At 36.1% G+C, this 21,276-nt stretch overlaps 1 protein-coding gene across 3 annotated transcripts in view; it reads right to left on the bottom strand.

The window, feature by feature from the left end:
- TLL1 (tolloid like 1) overlaps window positions 1–21,276 on the bottom strand; it is a 127,331-nt gene that overhangs the window by 43,376 nt on the left and 62,679 nt on the right. For all 3 annotated transcript variants that reach the window (XR_005626621.1, XM_039700267.1, XM_039700268.1), the window contains exons 4-8: window positions 20,751–20,903; window positions 18,633–18,750; window positions 11,286–11,464; window positions 9,493–9,598; window positions 6,363–6,487 (exon numbers count right to left, since the gene is read on the bottom strand). Coding sequence is in view for 2 of the 3 variants with exons in the window: in XM_039700267.1 (XP_039556201.1) it covers window positions 6,363–6,487; window positions 9,493–9,598; window positions 11,286–11,464; window positions 18,633–18,750; window positions 20,751–20,903 (681 nt within the window). In the remaining variant the exon portion in view is untranslated. The remainder of the gene's footprint in view (window positions 1–6,362; window positions 6,488–9,492; window positions 9,599–11,285; window positions 11,465–18,632; window positions 18,751–20,750; window positions 20,904–21,276) is intronic.

Here is a 21,276-nt window from a genome sequence, read left to right as displayed (position 1 = left end):
TGTTGTCTGCTGACATAACCAAAATTATGGCAGACTTAAAAATATCATTGCTGTCAATCAACTGCAATATTATACATAGAACTCTTTTGGTAATTAAACAAAAAAGTTAGACATCCTTTAAGAACTAAAAGAAATGCTAGCACACATGACTTGCATCACACTGAAATGTTTTCAGTGGTTTCACTTAAATTATTTCTTTACCCACATGAAAAACTGATCTGACCTAAACTCAATTATTTATGTTGGTATAGAAAACTAAATCCTATATTTGACAAAGTCTCTTAGCAAGAGTGATTTGTAGACATATGAGTAATAAAAGCAAAGCAAATTTAAAGTCTTAAAATACCAAAGGCTTTTATATTCTTTATTACTGAAGCTTTTAGCAAACTTCTCTCACCTGTCAATCACGCTGCTAGATGCTGGCTGATAAATCCTCATCACACTAAAATATAACACTGGAAATTACTGCCACTATCCACCATTAAAACTGATTTTGGTAGGATGTTGCACCTTAGTCAGTCATCTTTTTTGACCTTAATCAAATTTTTTCACCGCCTGATTTTGCAGGTGTGATACAAGACATGAATTTGCTATTATTTCATGACTAACAGTGTAATCAGATCTGCAGTGCTTTCAAATTACCACTGCCAGCAGGTGTCATCAAAATATCAATGAATTATAAATGTTCTGGAAAATCTTTAAATAAAAGAGGACAAAGGAAAGGATTGCCTGTGACAAAGACAGACAACACAGATGTAAAGCTGTTTTGTTAGAATGTATCTAAGATGTGATTGGACAACTACACTATTGTATCAAGTGTAAATTACTTTCAAGGCATCAAATATGCTCTCTGACACTCAAATGGTTATCATGATGAGAAGAGAAAGGAAAGAGTGGCATGGCTCCCAAGAAGTGTAACAGCTGAAGCCACCACCACTGTGCCCTTTAGGAATTAAACGTGTAAAAAAAAAAAATTCCTCCCTTCATTTAAAAAAATGTGGTTTTATCTTTTAAAAATTGCAGGCAGACGCAGAAAGTGACATTTCTGCACAACGCAAAATGTTCAATGAACTTTCAATGAAAAGGCTATATCTGTTATTAACCACAATTTATTTTTAGTACAACAATGAATGCAAAGTTATTTAAGCTGCAGAGTCCTGTACTGGATTACTCCAGAGCTGGTGAGTGGTGCCATAGCTTACAGTACATAAGTAAAGCACTTCAGAAAAAGCCAACAGTGAAATTGTTGGAGTAGAGGACAGTAGGACCTTAAGATGAGACATCCACAAGAATCCAAGTATTCCTCTCACCCCTTTTAGAGCCCTCTGTTATTCTTCCTCTCATTCATGGTTTCATTAAGTCTATGTTGGAACATTCTATGCTCCATATACAGAAGATAGGCATAGACCTAAAACAATGGCTTTTAAGCTGCAAAAGACATCATGTAACACCTTTTTCCCCCAGGAATTACAGAATAAAGCCATTTAATATGAAAATTTACCTCCTATCCTTATTAAATTCTTGGGAGCTCTCTATCAAATTAGAACTATTTTCAGAAATATCTCTAAATTTAACAGAAGCATAAGAAAACTTGTAAGTAGATAGCTTCTACTAAGAATTAACACAATCAGAATTTACGAAATACACTTGGGCTTCATGCATTTTGCCATATTTATCTTTTAATTGTAAATTCTTGATTACTCAAGGGAGCTATAACAGGAACAGCTTATACCAATCAATAGTTGAATTAATTTTCTGTGGGATCTGAGCTCTAGGCTGCTTTCCAAAACTGTAGTAGACAGGGCGATATTTGGGAATTTCTTGTTGAAAAGCACATTTCTAGGCAACGGGAAACAGTTAAAGTTCTATCACTAGAGAATGCAAAGTTTTCTTAGTATTTGGACTGTAGTAACAGCAGTAGTCATGACTAGGCTTATAAGAGAGAATATTACAATTTTTTTGTTTTACTTTTTAATGGTCCATGAGTGGTCCAAAAAGGGAATGCAAAGTTTTCTTAGTCTTTGGACTGTGGTAACAGCAGTAGTCATGACTAGGCTTATAAGACAGAATATTACAATTTATTTTTTTTTACTTTTTAATGGTCCATGAGTAATGAAATCCACTTTGGGAAAGAAATGTGGAAGTAAAACAAGTGGTAAGGGCCACTTCTTTAAATTTCATTTCATACTTATTTTAGTATATTCCAAGTCAGAAGATATCAATTACAACTTCAAGCTTATATGCTTTAAATAGCAATGCTTTACAATGTTTTAAAAAGCATTTGTACATTTTTATTCCTTTGTTAATAATTAACATTTGCCAAGGTTTTCTCTGATGCTTTTTCCCTCCTTTCAAACATCATGCCTTTTATCAATTTTACTAGGCTAGACCACTTGCAGAGATGCCACTTTAGCTTTCCCCACACACATACTCTAGCCATAAAAGCCACTCTCCTCTGCTTTTCAGCTTGAGAAGGTTAGACATCTAATAAGACTTTCCATGATTAGGAGAGGGAAACTATTTTTGCTTCTCCTTGTAAAGATTAGCACTGGGTGTAGGCAGCAGTAGATTATGTGCTTATACAAAGCAATTCCCACCAGTGAACTCTGCAGCAGTGTTTAATTACCCAGCCTGTGTATGACACCTCTCTGGGCTGGCCTACACACACAGTCATGTCCCATCAAGGATTACTGTGAAATCTGCAAATGATGAAGCCCAGATCCTCCAGGACACTTAGGGAACCAAGTCTCATTCCCTTGTACATAGCACTAGCAAATGCATAATATCACTTATGGCTAATTTGAGTTTACCCTTTTTTTAAAGTTTTAACACTTAGACACAGGTCTGTACAACTATACATATATGGCATATAAAGCTGCCACAGAGCCCTAAAAGTATCTACTGCTGATGATGTTCTTGTCAAATCAAAAACTTATATCAGTTTACTGCAACTCAGGGTCTTACTATTGACTTGGTTCCTTTTTATAAGGAATTTATAGGACACTTGTTAGGCAACTGCCTTAATCTAAAAACCCTAATTCTCCTTCTACAGAAAACAAAGGCTGACTTTTGAAGGTGAACATTGTTTTCAAATCTAATAGGGACGGCAGCAAGTTAAGCCTGAGGAACAGTGAGAACAGCACAAAAGAGAGACAGGCTTCAGCCTTCATCTGCTCTTTTCCACACATACTGTCACAGACTCAGGCAAGCTGTAAATTTGCTCAACTTCATCCATCCACCTTCTCTTCCTCTAAATAGATTTCTCCCACCAGTCTGAGACTTTCCTATCCACTCTGCAGTCCCACTCTACACACTTTTTTTTCTTCTTTTGGCATATAGTATCCTTCTCTATAATTTTCCTTTCTTATTCTTCTGCTCCTATTAAGCTACATATAAACAACTATAATTTCTATATAAAACTATAGAGGCAGACCTGTGTTAAAATTTTAACAGCTAGAAGAAAACACATTTTATCACGCAACTGGACTATCTCAATACATCCAACCTTGAAATTCAAGTTTTATTCTCAAATACCAAGACGCTCAAAATTCAAAATCAGATTAGCAGAGAAAGGATTTCAACTTAGTTGTTTTCTTTTCCCCTTATTATTCCATCACATCACAATATAATTCAGTTTCAAAATGTAACAGATCCCTATCAGAAATTATGTTTTTGTTTTACAAAAATCCTAAGGAAAAGTTAAAAACAAACCTAAATTTCTGTTGCTACATTTTAGAGACCTGGCACTTACCCTGCTGCTGAAAGGCAGGTTATCAAATCTCACTCTGGCTTCACCAGTCTCAAAACTGTTTCTTGGTCAGTACGTGCCTTCCTGAATAACCACCCTGACTGTCCTGACTATCTAAAACAGCCTGGAAGGCTCAGCTCCTTCCCTGCTGTGAGGATCACCTGTATTTTCCACCAACCCCGAGCTGAACTTCATGTTCAGGGGCTCCAGAAAAGGACTTGGGCCTGCAACTGTTTGCAGAAATAGTCAGAACTTCAAACAAAACACATACAATACTATAAAATCCTTTATCGTAGAAGTGCAGGTCTCTGGAAAATGCTGATTAAGTCATTGTTTTCTGTATTTTCATTGCATTGTATTTAAGGCAGCACAAATGAATGCATGAAACATTGTAGATATTAAGGACTGAAATATTCATGGCTGTTTGATTATAAGCAGGCATCAGGATTAATATCTATTGTCTGAAATAGGAAATAAAACTTACCTCCAAAACCAACACAGTGTCATGGATTTTACTGCTATGAACTACAATGACCACTTGATTCTTTGCATAAAACCAAAACTTTATGTCTGTCTGAATTTTCAGTTTCACTATTTGCTTGAGAATTTATTAGAAGTACTGCACAATTTTCAGAGATTTGCTTTCTTTATTGGATTCAGTCTGGGTTGTGTTATTCAGCTATGCAGCTTCTATTAAAAATATTAACCAAAAAAATAACATTTTAAATAGCAAGCTATTTAGTATTTGTAGAAAAAACTTCTGCCTTTCTCTCTCTCTTAAAACTCTTTTATGGCATGGCTCATCTAAGTAAGGCTGGAAAGCCAATATGTTTTATCCCAAATTTTGCAAAGCTGGATGCCAAAAAAGGAGCATAATCCTTCAACTACCATTCATTTTCATTGTTCATGTGACCCATGTTCACTGGTGCTGCAAAACAAATCTTACTTTTCAAGTACAAACCACTACTGAACAACCACAGTGGTGTTACAATACTGTGAAATGAACTTTCAACAAGACTTTCATGACACTGAAAGAAATTATAACTCTCCGTACGTTTTTGTGACATATATGAAAAGGATATTTTCTCTGAACAACTGCTTGAACATTAGCTCTAAATGTACATTGCCTCTTTTACAGTTTTGAAACTGCATATTAGAGTATTATATACATACTAAATTGACTAGTTTATAATTTCTTTCCTTTTTTTTTTCTTAAGTCAATATGATCACGAGATGCTACCTATATGCCCAGCAGTATTACTTTTATATATTTTCCTCCAAAACTTGTCTTTTATAAAAATATATATGTATTCTTTTTATTCATGAAGTGGTTGCTCTCTGTATGTTTTCATTAGAAATACTGCTGCCAAGTGTGTCATTATTAAAGTACTTTCTGTACCGAAAGGAAAGAGCAGAAATTGTTCCCAAAGGAACAGTTGTTAAAGAAAAGGTGTTTAAGTGGTTTCTGCTCTGGCAGGCCCAGAATCTCTGTGCCTGTTCTCAGTATATACAAGAGTATGATTCAGGATGCTTACAGCACAAGGGAAAAGCACATTTCAGCTGTACAGTGGACAGCAAATGCACATCAGAATCCCTAGATCTTCAGTAGATCTCAGTGCTGCTGCTACCAACTTGAAGCAACTCCATTACTTTAACACAGATTGTTTTCTTTAGTGCTTTTGTATTGATCAGTTGGTTAAAAGAGGTAATGTATCTAAGTTAAAACAGTTCCTGAGATGTCATTCATACCCATGAGCAGTATGGCTGTAAACCTAAGTGGCACAGAGCTGGGATGTCCAGCCTCCCACAAGGATCTTGCTGGTAAATTCTGACTGAGAGATGGCACTTCTGAACTTCTTTGGTTGACACCAAAGGTTTACAGTGGTAGCAGCAGTAATTAGAGCAAGGAGATTAAAACATTTTCCTTTGAGATCTCCACCATTCTGGCAGCACTTAGTGGAGAAAGAGCATTAGAGAACATGAACCATAGGGTTGACTCTGGGTTACTCCCGGCTTACCACTGATGTCTCTGAGACAGACAGCAACTCAACCACACTATTTTGAGATAAAAATGAATATGCATTCAAATTATAGGATGAAGAATTAGGTGGAAGATATTTAGATTTTAAAAGTATGTGTTAAAACTATAGAAATTTTGTAGAAAGATCTAAGCATCTCATCCACAAAAGAGTTTACAATTTGGTTGTCCTCTCTTCTTTCATTGACACATTTTAAAAAAACATAATGGATTCACAGCAAAGTACAATAATTCATTTTGCTCCCTCTGCACTCAGCTCGAATTCAAATAAAAGACTCCAGCCAGTATGCAAACCAGAAATGATATTAAACATATTTTTCTAGTTGTTGAACAGCTAAGGAAAGCAGATTGAAATGTCATGTTGTTTCATACAGTTCATCTGTCCTTAGGTGCTTTGCATTCCAGTGACCTTGTCCATAAGGTTTTTTTTTAGGATTTGATTCCTCAGCAGCCTATGTCAGTTGCCAACACAGAAAGAGAATACTGAGCAGCTGACTCAAAAAGTTTATCATTCCTCTTGAACAACAAGTCAAACAGTTGCTAGTATGTGGTTTTTGTTTGTTTGTGGTGCAATACCTGGACATCTATACAGCTTTCTTGCCTGTGCAATATCTCCTTTACTTAGCCGGGTACGCTGGCCAATGGCAGGTCGTATACCATTGTCATCACGGGAAGGGAGAATGGTATCCAGAAACATGCCCCTAAAAAAAATAAAAATAAAAATAGACCCCAAAAACCCCTATCAGGTTTGTCTCATAAAACTGTCTGAGTTCCATGAATGTAGACTTGTTTTGTAAATCTGGTTTTTACATTTGGTATAAATAAGAGGGTAAGATACTGAACTTTAAAGAGACAACATGCCATAAAATTCCTCAGGTTGGCAAACTTTAGCAAAGTTACCAGAAAAGAATCTTCTCTCAGTACACTAATTAACATATCAGCTTCTATATTTCTGCTAAAAAAGAGGAAGAATATCTACATCCTTGTGCATTAAGACTACACAAAGAAAAGACACTGCCATTAAGCTATTGATATATTGGAAAAAAATATAAAATTTCATTAAATACGTAAGTTAATCTCTAGCAAAAAATTCTTAATCACAAAGCTCCTGTTTCTAACAAAGATTTTATAAGAAATCCTATAGTCTGACTTACATGTAAGAGCAGGTAAAGTCAAATACACTTGCCAATCATGATTCTGTCAAGTGTTGTAAGACATTTAACTCCATGCTAGCTGCTGACATTTGCAAAACAGAAATGCTTACTTGGCAGCCTTTACTTGCCTCACAATAAAATATATCAACTTACCATATGTGATTTTAGTGACATTAACCTTAAATGACAAGACACGACAGAGAAGCACACTTGTTCCAAATGTGCAGTTTATTCAAAATTTCCCAGATTTTAAATATGGTCTAAAACATTTTGCCATTCTCAAATTTTAATAGAGTAAGATACAAAACTACACTGTATTATCATATTGCAGAATTTAAAAGCCTTCAAACCCCATAAAATAGCAGTTACCAGAAGAATACATTTGTATAGTCTCTTTTTATTTAATTTTTTATAATCACTTGTGTACCTGTAGGGGTTTTATTGAAAAGTAAAACTAGTACTTTCAGACATAATATAGGTCCAAAAATTAATGAATGGCAAGGATCCTTGTAGTTAGGAATACTATTTATAAACACATATTGGTTTTTAAATTATAATTGATGAAGCATTTTGAGCATTGCAGATACATTGCTCTCTTTATCCAGTTGGATTTTTTGAGGCATCACTAGAAATTTTGTAAAGACAGAATAATCTCAGGATGTTAACCTAAACACTGAAATAAACTACATATGGCATTATTTATTTTCTAGAACAAAGGCACATTACTCTTTAGAAAGTGATTACATCTGTAAATTATAATACTATTTTCCCTTCAATTTCAGCACAACGTCAAACTGATGCTTTTCATACATGGAAAAACTTGGAAAACAATCCTCTCTTGAATGCCTTAGCACTTTAGAAAAGGAACATACTGTAAGTTTAAGTACAGCATGAACAAAATCATTGTGCATGACAAGAACTTTATGATGTTTTGTGATTCCTACTACTTATCTGGGTGAGCAAAGTCCAACAAACAGCTGGTAATATGCCTCACTGGGCATCACTCACGCTTGCAGGATGAATTAGTGCAAATCAATACCCAACCTCAGGGCTCTGCTGGCTATTTTTAGACAGTATGAAGTAACAAGCCCTTGTACCTTGGGGCAGGGCATGCCTATTCATGGCACTATCACTTTTTGCCAGCTTGGAAAGTGGTGAAATCAGGGCCAATAAATCAAATTACCTCGATGTTGTCATTGCCCTAGGACTTGGGGGGCGTTCTGTCTTGTTCAATTACTCTATTTTATACAGGTTCTTATAATCTCTTCCTTAAGGTAATGGTATGTGTAACTGGATTAAGCAATATGACTAATAGCTACCTCATGTGGCTCATTCCCATGCTCTTCCAGGGGTGAATTATGTGTATGCTGAGTAATAGAGCCTTTGGTTGGATTTTTATATAATAATAGAATTTATATTGAGAGAACAAGCCAAACAAATTTGCAAAGGCTGGTGAGGTTTTACTGGCCCTCAGTTTATTTTGAAGTGTCAGATTGTCTAGTTATTTTCCTTAAAATGCACGAATTGGAAAAATATTTTAAAAAAACCAAACTAACACCAACAAAAAAAAAAAGAAAAAAAAACCCAAAAAGAAACACAAAAAAAAAAAAAACAAACACACACACACAAAAAAAAACCACACATAAAAAAAAAAAACCCAAACCAAACCAACAAAAAATATCCCACCCAAGCATATATATTTCCAAACTAAAACTTTTTGTTGGGTATTTTTGGGAGGTTTCTTTTAATTTTACATAACTCTGGTATTTTTGGAGAATAATTAGCTGATGAAATGTAAAAGGAGACTGGATGAATGCCTCCTTCACTTCTTCTCCAGGGTAGGGCTGACCTGTGGGACCAGCTCGTTGTACAGCTCCCCACAACCCTGCACCCTTTCAGAGAGAGCCCACTGAGTTACTAAGGAGCTGAGAAAGGATCAGCCTGCAACAGGACAGAGCAAAACCAGCAGACGTCTTTACTATAAGTTTTTGATGACAGTAACAATCTGTGCAAATATAGAGAGGAGGCTGCAGCCTCTGTTATAAAGGCTTGACTGAAGTCCTTCACAAAAGGACTTGGCTGTGGCTTGTGTGGTAAATGTCCAAATAACCTGTGCTCTACCTGCATAAACCATAGTTATGAAACTCTATGCATCAAAGGAGATTTATTTTTCTTTTAGAAAACAGATCACGTTACACATAACATTCCTAGCCGTTTCACTAATTTGATTTTTCTAAATTCAAATTTTTGTGAACACAAAAAGAAAGTGAGTATCATATAAAATGATGTTTCCAGTTTATCTTGTCTGAAAATCTAAAGAACTGAGGCAAGATCAAAAGGCTCCTTTGAAACTGAACAGAAGAGAAATGCATTTTCAAATATAATTAAATTATTTTGACTTAAAATAAACAAGCTGTGCTTTGACTGCTGTAGGAATATTATACCGCAAGGGACATTTTAAGGGATTTAAAAATACTTCAAAAAGCACAGTTTTTAGCATTCACAGACAGGAAGAGAATTAAAAGTCAAAAGGTATAACCTGAGACTCCAACCTTGAGAAGGTGTTCCTGGCATAGTGCATAATGCTGTCAAAGTCATATGGTTCCCCCAGGGAGTTCACTTCTCCAGGCTCCATCTTCAAAAAGTTATATTCCTGACCTACAAATGATTGATAATTATAGATTCTTTAATATCTTTTTCAGTAAAGATAAAAACCAAACACAAAAAGAAAACCACAAAGATCCTAACCTAATTACTCACTGACATTCATGAATCTTTGCAATTTGGGAGGAAGTGTGTGATTTTATTAAGCCCTCTTAACTGATAGGGCAGGCATCTTCTGAAACACATCAAATTTGTGTATTTGGATTTAGAAAGACTAGTTTCATGCAACTAACACATTAAGGCCCCACACATCATGATGTGCTTCACATACAGTCCATACAAATTCCTGGTTTGATTCCAATTCCTAAAAGAAATCATTTTGACAGTAATGGATCCAGAAGAACTGACCTCATTCATTAGACTGGATAATAAGAGTCTAACTGGATACTAAACCCAGCACTAAACTACTGGATACTGGAGACTCGGCTTCAACAAAGTCTGAAGTTTTCTCTGTGAAGCTTCATGCAATGCAGACACTACAAAGTCACATTTTCAAGATCCAGCTGTTGCAAATTAACAAAAGCAGAGCAGGAGAAAAGGAATTATACTTAGTTCTTAATTCCATACCCTAAGTTCTTTGACCTAATCAGTACATCAGCAATACAAAGCACCCCTTACTCCAGTTCATACTCCCACTGGAGTCTTGCAAAAAGACCCTGCAGTGACATTAACATTTTAACCAACATAAGCTGCATAATATAACAAAAACCAAATGTGTCAGTGGTTATGGCTTCCTGATCCCATTTAGTGATCCTCAAGCTCATGCCACACCACAAGAAGCAGTTTCAGTCAGAAACCAGAGACACAACTGGAAGGGAGAGCATACTGCTGAGGATGGTGGTCCAGCTGATCTTCTCATCACAGTAAAAGAAAAGAGGAGGATCTCTTATGGCATCTGCACAAGTCAATATTACATTGAGACAAGGCTCAAACATGCCTGCCATTTCAGGACTTTAGAGACTTAAGGGAGTGTGTATCAGCTGCCAGACTCCTTCCAAGTCCTAGATGAAGTGGCAAAGATGCATCGTATCGCAAATATTTGAAAATATTTTCTAAAAAAACAGAAAAATACTCCAAGCTATCATTGCACAAGCAAGGGCACAAACAGCTAGGGTGGCAGAGCTGACAGTCACAGTTTAAAGTTCTCAAGTTCCTCAGATGCTTTATCTCAACAACAAGGTCACTGACTAAATCTGCATGTTCTGTAGAGAGTGAGGTGAACAAAGTGTAAACTGCAGGACGTGTGCCTGTCTGCCACAAATTCAAAGTCCTTCACCTTCCCCCCCAGGCCAAAGCCTCTTGAGCAGCGACAGACATATTTCTACGTGTCATTCACTAAAGACTACAAGAGAAATGCCTTTCCTCAAGCACAGAAATATGACTTTTAAAGAGCCTTAAGAGCAGTGGCTTCTTTCAAAGTTTATGAGCATAATTGTTATTTTGCTCTTTCTAGCATTCTATTTTAATGGCTTGCTACTTGGCCAGACCTTTGGAAAATATTATACTATAATTTCAGTATTTTGTGAATCAATTTGAGATCAGTCAAGGTAAGAAGAATAGCAGGTATAATTGCTATTTCAGCTATTCAGCACTCAGTTCCAACAGAGTGGAGCAGATGAAGGAAACACCAAAAACAAACACATGAGTTTTTCTTTCAAAAATATTTGTCAGAATATCTCACCAGGTTGGATGTTCTCTCTAATAATGGTGACATGGTCATCACGGTCTGGTCGTGTATGTTCATGCCAAAAACCTATCACGTGACCCAACTCATGGACAACTATGCCAAATTTATCACAGTTTTTGCCAATAGATATAGCCTGAGGACCATTTCCCCTTCGACCCACGTAAGAACAGCATCTGTAATTGAAATACAAACACAGATGAAAGTTTTTATATATATGTCTACAAACCACATAGCAAATTCAGTTAAAACTTGAGCAAACAGTATATAAAGATTCAACAGTTAAATGCACAATGTAATTTCACATGTCTCAAAGTAGATTTTCTACACGAACAGTTGATTATTCAAAATACACGAGTGGGGCTTTTTTTCTATTATTCAAGGTCTTAAAAGATGTTAACATTGATCAACAATTCTCATTATCATGACAGTCTATTCAGTCATTCTACAGAATGACACAGGAACTTGCTTTCAGCAAAGAATGAAAATAAGCAATGGTCTGATGGCAGCGTGCACCCTCATCTCCTTGTGGGTCATGGATAGAAATGTTAATAATGACAGGTCGCAGAATAAGCCCATGATACTGCACTTTCAGTCACAGCTTGAGTCCAATCCATTTACCACAATCCTTCAAACCCAACCATGCAACCAATTTTAACCTAGTTTTCCATTCACCTATAATCCTGCAAAATCACCTTGAATAGACAACACATTTAAACACATTTGTTTAAGTCCTGGAATTTAATTTGTAGTTAAAAACATTTATGATCTTAATATAACACATGATTGCAGAGCAAGGGATTGATGAGAACAGAGTTAGGATAAGCACATATAATTGTGAAAACGCAGAAAGAATCCTTTTGTTTAAAAGAGTTTAAACATTTCTGCAGAGCCTTCATGTTTGCCACTGTGTGGAAACTCTACAGAGAAAAATTGTAATGTAGAAATTAAGGAACATTAATGATTACTTATGGCTTAAAACAAATCAATAGGCTATTGAGACTTTAAATCATAGACTATTTTCAATAGTTTTAACATGCCTATTTTGTTGACTTCATATACATTACATGCTTCTGCTAGAAAACACATATTTGGTTACCAAAAAATTTCTCTATATTGAATAAAATTTCTCTATATATTGAATATAGTTTTTTTTCAGAGTGACACTTTGGAGACGAACAGATATAAAGGAAAAATGGAGAAATTATTATAATTAGTATCTTCTGTGACATCTCCTGCTTTGGTTTTATTGACACCATTGACAACACAGGCAAAATAATAAAACAAAATTTTAACTACTGTTTCTCTTCCCATCCTTCTTACTTCTTTTGGACCAAATGAAATTCTAACTTTTTAAGACTGTGTTTTAGATCACCTCTGAAAGCTTTTAGTGGTATTTCATAAATCAGGTAGATTTTTAGGTGTCTCATAAAATAATTTGACATTTTACTCTTACAGTATGAAAAACTGAGCATTCTCAAATGTGTTTAATGACGTAGGGTACCTCATCTAACAGATCTTGAAAAACTGAGCATTCTCAAATGTGTTTAATGACGTTTAATCTGTTAGATGTTTAATCATCTAACAGATCTTAAAGAAGGCTTTTTTTCAGAAGAAAAAAATTAATTGCAATCTTTAACATAATATTCCTCTAGGTTGTCTAACACTGTACATCTAAACCCCAACATATTGGGAATTATTTTTTTAATGCTAACCTGCTCCTAAAAAGTAAGCAGCCAGAGGGTGAGAGTTCCCTTACACTGGTTACTTGACAGATTTCAAGTACTCCCTAGAAAATACAAAGACATTTATTTAGTGTTTCTTTACATGCCAAGGAAAACAGAATTAACACCAAGTCTTAAAATAACAGCAGCAGTTCACACTTACAAAGGGTCATTAGGATTTGTTAGGTTCAATGTCTTGTCAAGAACACCAGATACATCCAATTAGGCTACAACAATTTACTGCAACAATTGCACTGAGACGAAGAATAAGAAAAACTAAAATTTAAAAAAAATCTATGAAGTACATTAACTTGTAATATTATGGGTTTGACTCCAGGTGTGTTTGACAAAAAAAAAAAAAACAAGACCTCTGCTGTATGAGCACTTGTCACACCCCTTAAATTGAATCAACTGGCAGGTTTTAAAGCTCATCTCTTTAATCTTTATTGCACCAGACAGCATTCGGAGACAGTAACTATTTATGAATCTCTAATTCCATTTAATCAGTCTAGCTGATCAATGATAGTGAGCAATGAGAAACAAATGACATGGAGAAAGTGAAATGAATGGAACAATAAGTGCTTTTAATTCTTTTAAGTAATATTATTTCATAACTACTGTCAAAAATACTTGATACAAAGGAAGAGAGAATCAGGTAGGGTCAATGTTGTCTTTTTTTAAAAAAGCTGCACCCTTGAAAATGTGACAATACAAAAATCATAGACCACGACATCAGCTTGCTATGACACTGATTGTATGAAGGTGTGAGTGAATTTCCTAAGCATACTAGGATTGTGTATAACCACCTGTATGTTACACAAAGCAAGAAAAAGAGGTTCACAAAATTTCCAAACAGAATCTCACTCAGGAAGCAGAGTGTTTTTCTTGGTGAAAACACCTCTTTCAGTCACAGATATAATTCCATCTACACAAAGGAGATACTGACTATTTCCTGGCTTGATGAATTTGCGTTTTGTCAGGAATCGAGATACAATCGTGGTTACTAAATGTTATGATTCACTGCCCTAAAAGGGCTCCTTGTGATGGCAGAAGTGTCTCCTGCATCTTCATCTGATCATTGGAGATGGCCACCCCAATACTACAACCAGAATTCCTCAGCTAACAGCTGCCTATCCCAATGTTTTTATATAAATCACCCCTCACCGTTTGTGTCAGCACACCATGCTCTAGACTGTAGCAACCTGTGCCTTGATCACACCCTGCCTGCACACAGGAGCCACACCACAGCCAGCAGGGAAGCCGTGCCAGCTGCCAGGGTTATTTAACTCCTGAGAGCATGAGTCAGCCCTCCCCCACGCACAGATTATTTAGCACAACTCTGATTTCTTCTCATTTTATAAGAGTGAGAGCCTTTTATAACATGTTCTTCAGCTGAAGTATGCTAAAAGGTGCACCTCAGACAATGAATTTACCTGTTTCATCAACTTTAAAACTTGCCTGCAATGCCTTTTTAACACACTGGCAAGTTCAAAGAGGTTAAAATATTCATCAGTTCACTCTACAATGTTTGGAGAAGCATATGAAAGAGATTTTATTTTCCTGTATCTCAAATGGATCTGTCAAATACTTAAACAAGAGGATACAGTAGCCATTGCAATAAGTCATCTGAATTTTATGTTTAAAATTGTTTAATGGAGAACAAATTAAGATCAAAGGCATGCTGATCTACCAGAACAAAATTAATAATTGTTCCTTTCTTTTTTGTTCTACTATGTAAAAAGAAGTTTGATCTTCTACTCAATAATATTTATTAACACATAGTGACTAGATGCCATCCCAATATGCTGACCCTTTTTTGGCTTTGCATGCAGAGAAGTGCACTGACTGAGTCTTTGGGCCCTTCCAATTTGATAGGAAGAAACACAAGGATAGAGAAGCAGAAGTGAGCAAAGAGTGTTTTGAATCTGTTATCCATCAAAGTTTTATTTGCCTTAATCAACTAGATGCATAAATACTTGCTGTAATTGGTATAAATGCCAGTATACACTGCCTGATAGTATAATCACAAACACTAGTATCTTAATACAATATTCTTATTTTCACATCTGCAGCTTATGGATACAAATGACAATCACTAATTAGAAAATTTCAAGGTAGTGAGTTAGTGATTCAGCTATATTATTAAACCATATTTTAATACTTAACTGTTATCAAACTCAGGTTAAATAAACCAGACATGATGAAAAACAACAGATTACAACTTCAGCAGATTAAATTATTCTCATGGGAAGAAGGGATGCAGCTGTAAAGCTTTTGACATTTTTTCGAACTGTCCGTAAGCAAACCAGAGAAGTTGCTATCAAGGGGGATATAAAGCTGATTGGAATATTACATGAAGTTAGACAGAGAAGACACTTTTTAAGTTTGCAGTCATAGAAAGCACTGCTAAATGCCATGAATACAAGCAACTTTAGGAAATTATACAAGAGATCTGGAGGAAATACTGAATTACTTGACATCTTGAGATGTGCAAAACCTGATAAAGACTGGAACCAATGAAGGGGATCTGTGTTGTGGAAAGAGCTCTGGCTCCTTTTTTGGAATAACATTCCAACAAACCATGTGCTGGGCATGGCAGCTGTTGAGAAACAGGAAGGCACTGTGCTTAGGTACCTAAGAGGATGGGGAGGCTACAAGTACTCTTGCACTGGCTCAGCAGAAGTGACAACTCATGTGGACAAATATGCCCTAGTTTTGGGGCTAGCAATTTCAAGAATGATATGGACTAGCTGCAAACAATCTCAAAGAGCAGTGTGATTAAAGGCCTAGAAAACACTATTCACCAGGAAATACTAAATGAATTAGGTGTTTTCTAGCCCACAAGAATATAGAACGGAGGGGGGATTTAATAACAGTATCAAACTATAAAACAAATTTCTTCAAAAAGTAAAAGCAATTTATTTCCTATGACCATAGGGAAAAAAATTAAAGTCCTTTAATTGCAATAAGAAATACCTTGTTTAGCTATGACAAAACATGCTGCCCAAACTTCCTACAATTCTTACATTAGGGATGCAGAAGCAATACAATTCCTAAAAGGCTGTGAAATACTCATTTCTGCAGGTTTTTAGAACCAAGTTAGATAAGCATATATCAGCAATGATATAGAAATAACTGTTTCTGTCTTAAGAATACATTAGACATCTTTCTGAGATCCCTTGCAGTCCCTATGGGTCTATGATAATCAAAACTTATCTCTCGTTCCTTGCTGATATGGAAGCTCTCAACTTTAAGAAAGTCATGTATCTCTTATAACCAGCTGCTATATTTCAAATATGCTTTTTTAATCACTGCCCTTCTGGGATGATCTTCCCATGAACTGTTTCAAGATGTGATGCATTACACTCCAAAATATCCTTATTGTTTAAAAAGGCTCAGCAACACTTCACTTGCTAGTGTGCTAATGCTATCATATGAGACTTTTGTAGATACTGCCACCTGAATTTCCACATATATGACTATCCACTTTGTTTCATTTAATGTGTTATGTTTTGACTGTGTGCTCTTTGGGGCAGGGTTTATCATTTAGCTTTTAATTTCAACAGCGCTAAGTACAATAAAGTCTCCACCATCTGTGAATGTTAGCTGCCATGGTAGTACAAACAATACTGACACAATGTGCTAACAAACCAACACAGCAGGGTGCCATGGGAAAGAACTGAAGATCAGTTTCAATGCGACTGGCCATGCAGCAGAAAGTGTTTGCAGTTGGTTTGGTGTCACTTCAGTCTGGGCTCTTTCCGTGGAAAATCCTGCGTCAGCACTGGATGCTGGTGGGTAGTGCACAGTTCCTGCTCACCCAGAGAACGCAAGTCCCTATTATCTGGGTCTTCCTGAAACAACTTGTGGTCCCACAGAAAAATCATTCAGCCATCCCTTCTGTTTGGCCTGGCTTCATTTCATCAATGATAGACTTTTCATAGCCACACTCTTCTTCGGTTTTATTTTAAACTTGTTACAGCCCTGGTAAATCATTTGTATTTTGCAAAGTACCCTTCAATTGAACAACATTAATGACAAAGAGCAATAAAGACTTTGGGGGTGGATGCTGAGTATATTCCAAACTTCTGGTTAAAACTGGTTATAGTCCTGCCTTCTCCTGAAGTGATTTCATCTCATGAAACATCAAGCAGCCTAGGGAACAGTTCTTTGTCGGAGAGATTTTTTTGTCATTTGGCTTTGAGTATTTTGAAGTTGTAGGATTTACATTTGGCCGATACCCCCATAGATCTCTTTCTGAACTGCATGAAAACACTTACACTTTTCACACTCTTCTGTTTAAATTGCTTTTTGACTCTGTGAGTGCAAGGGAGCCATTGTGATTATTCTGTGCTTTCCATTTTTCTTCCAGCTGTGTGTCAGTATCCCTGAATCTTACTTAATGGGTGAATCCTATCTCAGGGATGTCTTTAACTAAAATAATGCCCATGATGGCTCAGAACAAACATTTGGCACTGTTTCTAAAGGGGGGTCTACAGCAAACCTACAGTGCCACAAGAACATGACAGGAAACCACAGAATAAGCTCTCCTGCTGCAAGGATCTGAGGCTAAGACACTTTCAGGGGCAAAGGCATTGCATTTTCATACTTTCAAAAGTAGCCTAGGAGTAGATTTTATTATGCTATCCTATACCTTAAGAAAAATACACTGGGTGCTTCAAACAGATAATTCTACATGTAATTTCAGAGGCTATAAATTAAATACATCCAGGATCATTCCTACAACACAAGTAGGTCCCAAAAACCTTTTTTCACTACCCTATCATATTATGATTCAAAAGTAGACATGCAAAGGGCTCAATGATCAGGAAGGCAGTAAGATAGAAAGCTGTTCACTGCAGAGCCGACAACTCAAACAGGAGGTGACTGTCAGAAGTACAGAATTTCCACAAGCAGTGTGCGCTCTTCTTGGGAAATGAACACTGTGCGCTCACTAAGCACCATATAAAATTAAGAATGCTGAGTGGAATAAATAGCAAATATAGCTAATAGAGGCATTTGTGAGCAGTAATATCTGTTAGATGGAACATGGTGATTAATGGAAAGCTGCACTCCTGAGCAATAAAACCTGTTCTGTTCACTTTTACACATCAGTGACCCAAAAGAAGGAATCTGCAAAATGGCCATAAATTTGGTGACGAAACAAATCTGGGCAAGGATAGTCTAGCAATACAAGAGTTAAAATTACAACAAACAACAATTTAACTGGAAAAGGGATGTGGGGTAGATGTCCATATTTAATTCAGCAGTAAACATGTGACATAGAGAAAGCTAAAAATGATAAACCTGAAACACCTTTAGTACAACACACATGAATATTGGAAGCATGACAGAAAGCAAAAAAAAAAGTCTTATATCTATATGTGTATATGTTAAGATAAATTTATCTAGAAATAGACCAAAGAGGTGCAACTTTACAAAGGTACCACACATATTTGTTTCAATGAACTTAAAAGCCAGGCAGAACACGTGCATCACTGAAATGCAGTATTAATTTTCCTGTGAAGTTCATACTCCCTTATGGGTGCAAAGCTGACAGACGTGGCTGAGAGCCAAAGGCTGAGAGCAGCACTGTGTGTTCCCACAGGTGCACACTTACCCACAGGGTCTGTAGGTGAAGACAATGTAGCTCTCCTCGTCGCTGCGCTCGATGAAGGTGACGCAGGTGTACTTCTCCCAGTGCCGCATGGCCTGCTTGAACATGGCGCGCTGCGTGCCTGCAACAGCAATTGCAGTAGATGAAAGCACAGCGTTCTCCTGACTGCACCTTCCTTCTTACAACCAATACCAGGAATATGGGCCTGGAAGTAGTTACCGAATCACAAAGCCCTGTGTGTCCCTGTACTCCCATGTATGGCAAGATTCCAGCTGAAGGGATGCTCAGGCCATCAGTTCATCATAACAGATGTGCCTGCAAGGGGGCTAACACTGCCTGACACACCCCAGTATATATAAAATCTGCAATAAAGATCATGACATTACACCAGAGGAAGACAGCAGAAGATATACAGCGTTGCTTATGTGCCTGCACCAGCACAACATTCACTAAGCAATTTCCCAGATGAAACTATCAAGTGAACCACACTGGGGGAAGAAAAAAAAAAACTACAGGAAGGAAAAGAACAAGCACAATTGATTAACTTTACATCACAGCTATATATCTAGTAGAAAGAAAAAAAAATTAAAATGCCACAGCTTTAAAGTCTGGACACCAGTTTAATCTAAGCCATGCAAATAAGCATACTGCTAAAAACATTTGATTAAAATAAGGATGTCGTAAACAGGGACCAGTCTCCCCTTGAATTAAAAGAGATTTTCTTTTCATCAAAATCTCTCAGAAAACAAATGATCCAACAAAAGTGGGAAATTCAGAATTTGGTAAAAGTAGACCTAGACATTTTATTTTAAAATGAGAAATACATTCAGAAAGGGTCAGAACTATCCCCTAGATACACAATCATCCAGGCCAACTCTCCAGAACAAAACTTCAGAGAGCAGAGCAATGTAATTTCATTGTGTAACAAAAGACAAGGTTTAGTGACCTGGAGGCAACATGTGAGAATATCTCTGTATTGGTTCTGAGCTAAAATCTACAAACAGTATTATTTGGCAAGAATGAGCTAGCAGAAATACACTCACCTTGCAAGTTAAAACATAGGATAATTAAACGAAAAGAAAATCTAACCTTGTTAAAACTTACAGACAACAAAACCTAAAACTCTGTAGAAATAACAAGTTGAAATCACATCAGATTCTAATAAATAAAGGTTATTCCATCCCATCTTGCCCTTTTCTTTTATCTTTAAGATATTTTTTCTAAGCTTTAGAATTTATCTTTCATTATGAAAAAGGCAATATCTTTAATATGGTCCTTTCATTTCATTTACTACAGTTATTTCAGAAGACAGTAATCCTAAAGCAAAGGTCATATCTGGCACAGTACTATGTAAATACCCAAAGTGAAAGCCTGACTGTAGCTGTCAGTTTGAAAGGAATCACTCTGGCTTCTCCATATACAATGTGTGAGCATTTGCATATTTATTTTAGTTTCCTGTATTATCATATACAATAAATTAAGATGCTATTTAATATATTTTTCATTATCTTTTTGCTTTCCTTGCTCTGCTTTTGTTTTAAATTATCTCTTACATCCACATTGATATTGATCTATTTACATTTTTCAAGGATAACTAATGTTTTAACTTTTTTTACAGTTTTCTGCTAAGAATTTTTTATGTAGGGCAGCCAGTCTTTCTTTTGTCATGTACAGTGTCTGTGTGTACCCACCTGAAAACCAAACTGAGGAATGACAAAACACATTTGAGTCAGTTTGTTAAGTGAAATCAGTTTAGAGGAATACATGTCACACCAGTTAAATCAAAGATATTCTTGTGCTAAACATACTGCATTAAAAGAATTCCTTGACATTCCATCTACTTAGGCTCATGCAAACAAATGTGCAACAAGAAATATTAGGTAAAGAAATAGAGCTTTCCCTCTCTAAAATGTTGCTAAACATTTTTTATTATGTAGCTTGCCTTTGAAAATAATTAAGTATGACTAATATTTTCAAAGCAGATACACTTCAGGCCTGTTCCAACAGAAACCCTTCTACTCACTTCCATAGCATGCCTTCACTTTTAAAAATTAAAAAAAAAAAACGAAGGCAATTTTTAAAAATTATTTTTCCTCTTTTCATGCAAAGCACAAAGCTTACCAGTGAAATTTCCACCTATTACATATGGAATGACACCACCTGGCCATATTCTTTCTGTTCGTGATGTAGCAGCTCTGGGAAATCGGTTTTTCTCATTTTTCCCTGACAATTTTGCAGTAGGTCTTCCTTTAGATGTATTATTTTGCTCAAAACCTGCAATGGTAATTAAAACACTAAATGAGATCACACACACATGAAAAAGGGGAGCAATTCTTTTCTAGCCAGTCAAACTCAGATTTCTTTATACCCTTTCAAAGTAGGACATGGCTGTTATGTGACAGTCTATTATTACATAGTTTTCTGAGAAAGACATGAAGTCTGAATCTTCATTTTTTTTAATATATCTAGAGTAACAATCTTGCACATATGTTTATCAACTGGAATGTGCATTGCGTAAGTGCAACTACATTTTCTCACTAAATAAAAATATTTAAGAAATAACACTCCCTGTGGTTTTGGTGGTGTCTTTTGCATTTAATTTTCTCTGGTTTTTGTTTTGGCCTGTTTTTTTTTTTAATAAATTAGG

The sequence above is a fragment of the Passer montanus genome, unplaced genomic scaffold, assembly GCF_014805655.1.
Source record: "Passer montanus isolate IOZ18808 unplaced genomic scaffold, ASM1480565v1 scaffold14, whole genome shotgun sequence".
NCBI classification, from domain to species: Eukaryota; Metazoa; Chordata; class Aves; order Passeriformes; family Passeridae; genus Passer; species Passer montanus.
Note: the sequence above shows the minus strand (reverse complement) of the source record. Positions and strands in the feature narration are given on the sequence as shown.